The sequence below is a fragment of the Galeopterus variegatus genome, unplaced genomic scaffold, assembly GCF_000696425.1.
Source record: "Galeopterus variegatus unplaced genomic scaffold, G_variegatus-3.0.2 Scaffold6194, whole genome shotgun sequence".
NCBI classification, from domain to species: domain Eukaryota; kingdom Metazoa; phylum Chordata; class Mammalia; order Dermoptera; family Cynocephalidae; genus Galeopterus; species Galeopterus variegatus.
The window spans coordinates 104,999-106,905 of NW_007732305.1; the positions used below are offsets into that span (position 1 = coordinate 104,999).

The following is a 1,907-nucleotide window of genomic DNA, read 5'->3' on the forward strand; positions in this document are numbered from 1 at the left end:
GTCTAATTTCCTGAATGCCTTCCTTTGAATTAACTTATTTTTAAATTCAATAAATGTATTTTTAAAAGACACTTTATATCACTGTTGGAAGTAGAAACTCAATATCATTTGCCAGAAATAGAAAGTAACTATAAAAATAAACACAATGCAAACAAAACAGTGTTATTCAATTCTGTCTAGATACTCCCGCCTGCTTTAGGCTCCCAGCCTGAGGCTTGCTCTCTCCTTTAAAAGGGGGAGAGTAGCAATTGTTCCGCAGGTGTTCAGGATGCTAGTATCAAATTGTGACTGCCTCATTGGCTTAATCAAAAAGAGGTAAAATTATTAAAAGGGCATTCTGTGATTCAGTGTCCTTTAAAGTCAAAGCCATCACCTACAGAGGGACGTTAAGGTGAACACCGTCCAATGTCAGGTCAACGTAGCCCAACCACCCCACCTCTGGGGAAGCAATACTCTGCCCTTCACTTTGCCACCAGGAAAGTGGATGCTTGGTTCCCATGCCACAGAGTGAAGGAACCCAGACTGAACTACAGACTTCCTGACTCCCAGGCCAGATCTCTTTGAGGGTGGAGTCTTTGCCACAGGCAGGGATAGGGCACGACAAGTCCTGCTTGTCTTCTCTTTCCAGAAATGGAGCAGAAAGAAGGGAAGCTCTCAGAGGATGGGGCCACTGTCTCCCCAGCTGCAGAGGACCCCGGGACATCAGGAGGCGGAGCCTCTGCAGAGGAGGAGACCACAGGCACAGCCAGCAAGACCAGCAGAGAGGGGTTTCCAGATGGGGCAGGAAAGCCGGAAGAAGCACCAGCCAAGGATGGCACTTCCACGGAATTCCAAGGGGAAGCAAATGGGTTAGATGAGGTCCAGGTGGAATCCCAAAGGGAGGCTGGTGGGAAAGAGGAAGCTAAGGCTGAACTTAAAAAGGAGGGTGGTGAGAAGAAAGACACCACAGTAGCTTCCCCGGAGATGACTGACAGGAAAGAAGAGGCCAAATCTGAACCCAAGGAGGCCAAGGAAAAAGAGGAGACCACACTGGCCTTGGAGAAGCAGAAGGCTGCTAAGAAAGAGGCCAAGCCTGAGTCTAGGGAGGGAGCCGACGTGAGTGACACAGACAAGCCTGTACCCAAGGATGCTGTTGGGGAGGAGCAGGCCATGACGGCCTCTCAGGAGGAGAGAGACCAGACGGAGGAGCCCATGGCTGCACCCCAGGAAGCTGCTGACAAAGAGGCCAAGAGTGAATCTCAGAAGAAGCCTGTTGTGAAAGATGAGGCTAAGGCCGAACCTCAGGAGGCTGAGGGGACGGGGGAGGCTGAAAGCCATGCGGAGGAAGAGGCTGAAAGCCATGAGAAGGCGGAGGCTGAAAGCCATGCAAAGGAGGAGGCTGAAAGCCATGTGGAGGAAGAGGCTGAAAGCCATGCGAAGGAGGAGGTGGTGAGTGAGGCAGAAGAGAGGAAAGGAGAGTCCCCCACCACCACCCCATAAAGTTCCAGAGTCTCCTGCTTCCCAGGAAGCAAGTCCTCCCTGCTTTATTCCCTTGGAAAAGTCCAGTCTTCCTCCCACTGATACCAAGAGCCAGGGGTGGAGCTGGGGACCAGGGATGCAGCACTGTGGACCCAGGCTGTCTTCCAGATCTTTCTGAATTCCTCACAATGCCTTGGGCAGGTGCTTGTGTGACTATGAGCCCACACAGATCATGTTCATTCCAGGAGCCAGGCGGTCCCAGTGAAGAGCAGGAGCAGGACGCAGAGAAAGAGACAGAGGGAGGGGCAGGGGTGATTCCCAGCTCCCCCGATGAGTGGCCTGAGAGCCCCACAGAGGAGGGCGATAGCCTCAGCCCAGGTGGGTGAGAGCCCAGGAGCCCACAGGGTGCTGCAGGGGCAACCCTGGGGGGGGGGGGGCAAGGGGCCCCT

General features: G+C 53.3%; 1 protein-coding gene across 1 annotated transcript in view; it reads left to right on the forward strand.

Annotated features, from left to right (window-relative positions):
* Positions 1 to 630: 630 nt before the first annotated feature.
* SMTNL1 (smoothelin-like 1) overlaps positions 631 to 1,907 on the forward strand; it is a 6,963-nt gene continuing 5,686 nt past the window's right edge. Inside the window, exons 1-2 of the mRNA XM_008590551.1 lie at positions 631 to 1,389; positions 1,704 to 1,836. Of these exons, the coding sequence (XP_008588773.1) occupies positions 631 to 1,389; positions 1,704 to 1,836 (892 nt within the window). The remainder of the gene's footprint in view (positions 1,390 to 1,703; positions 1,837 to 1,907) is intronic.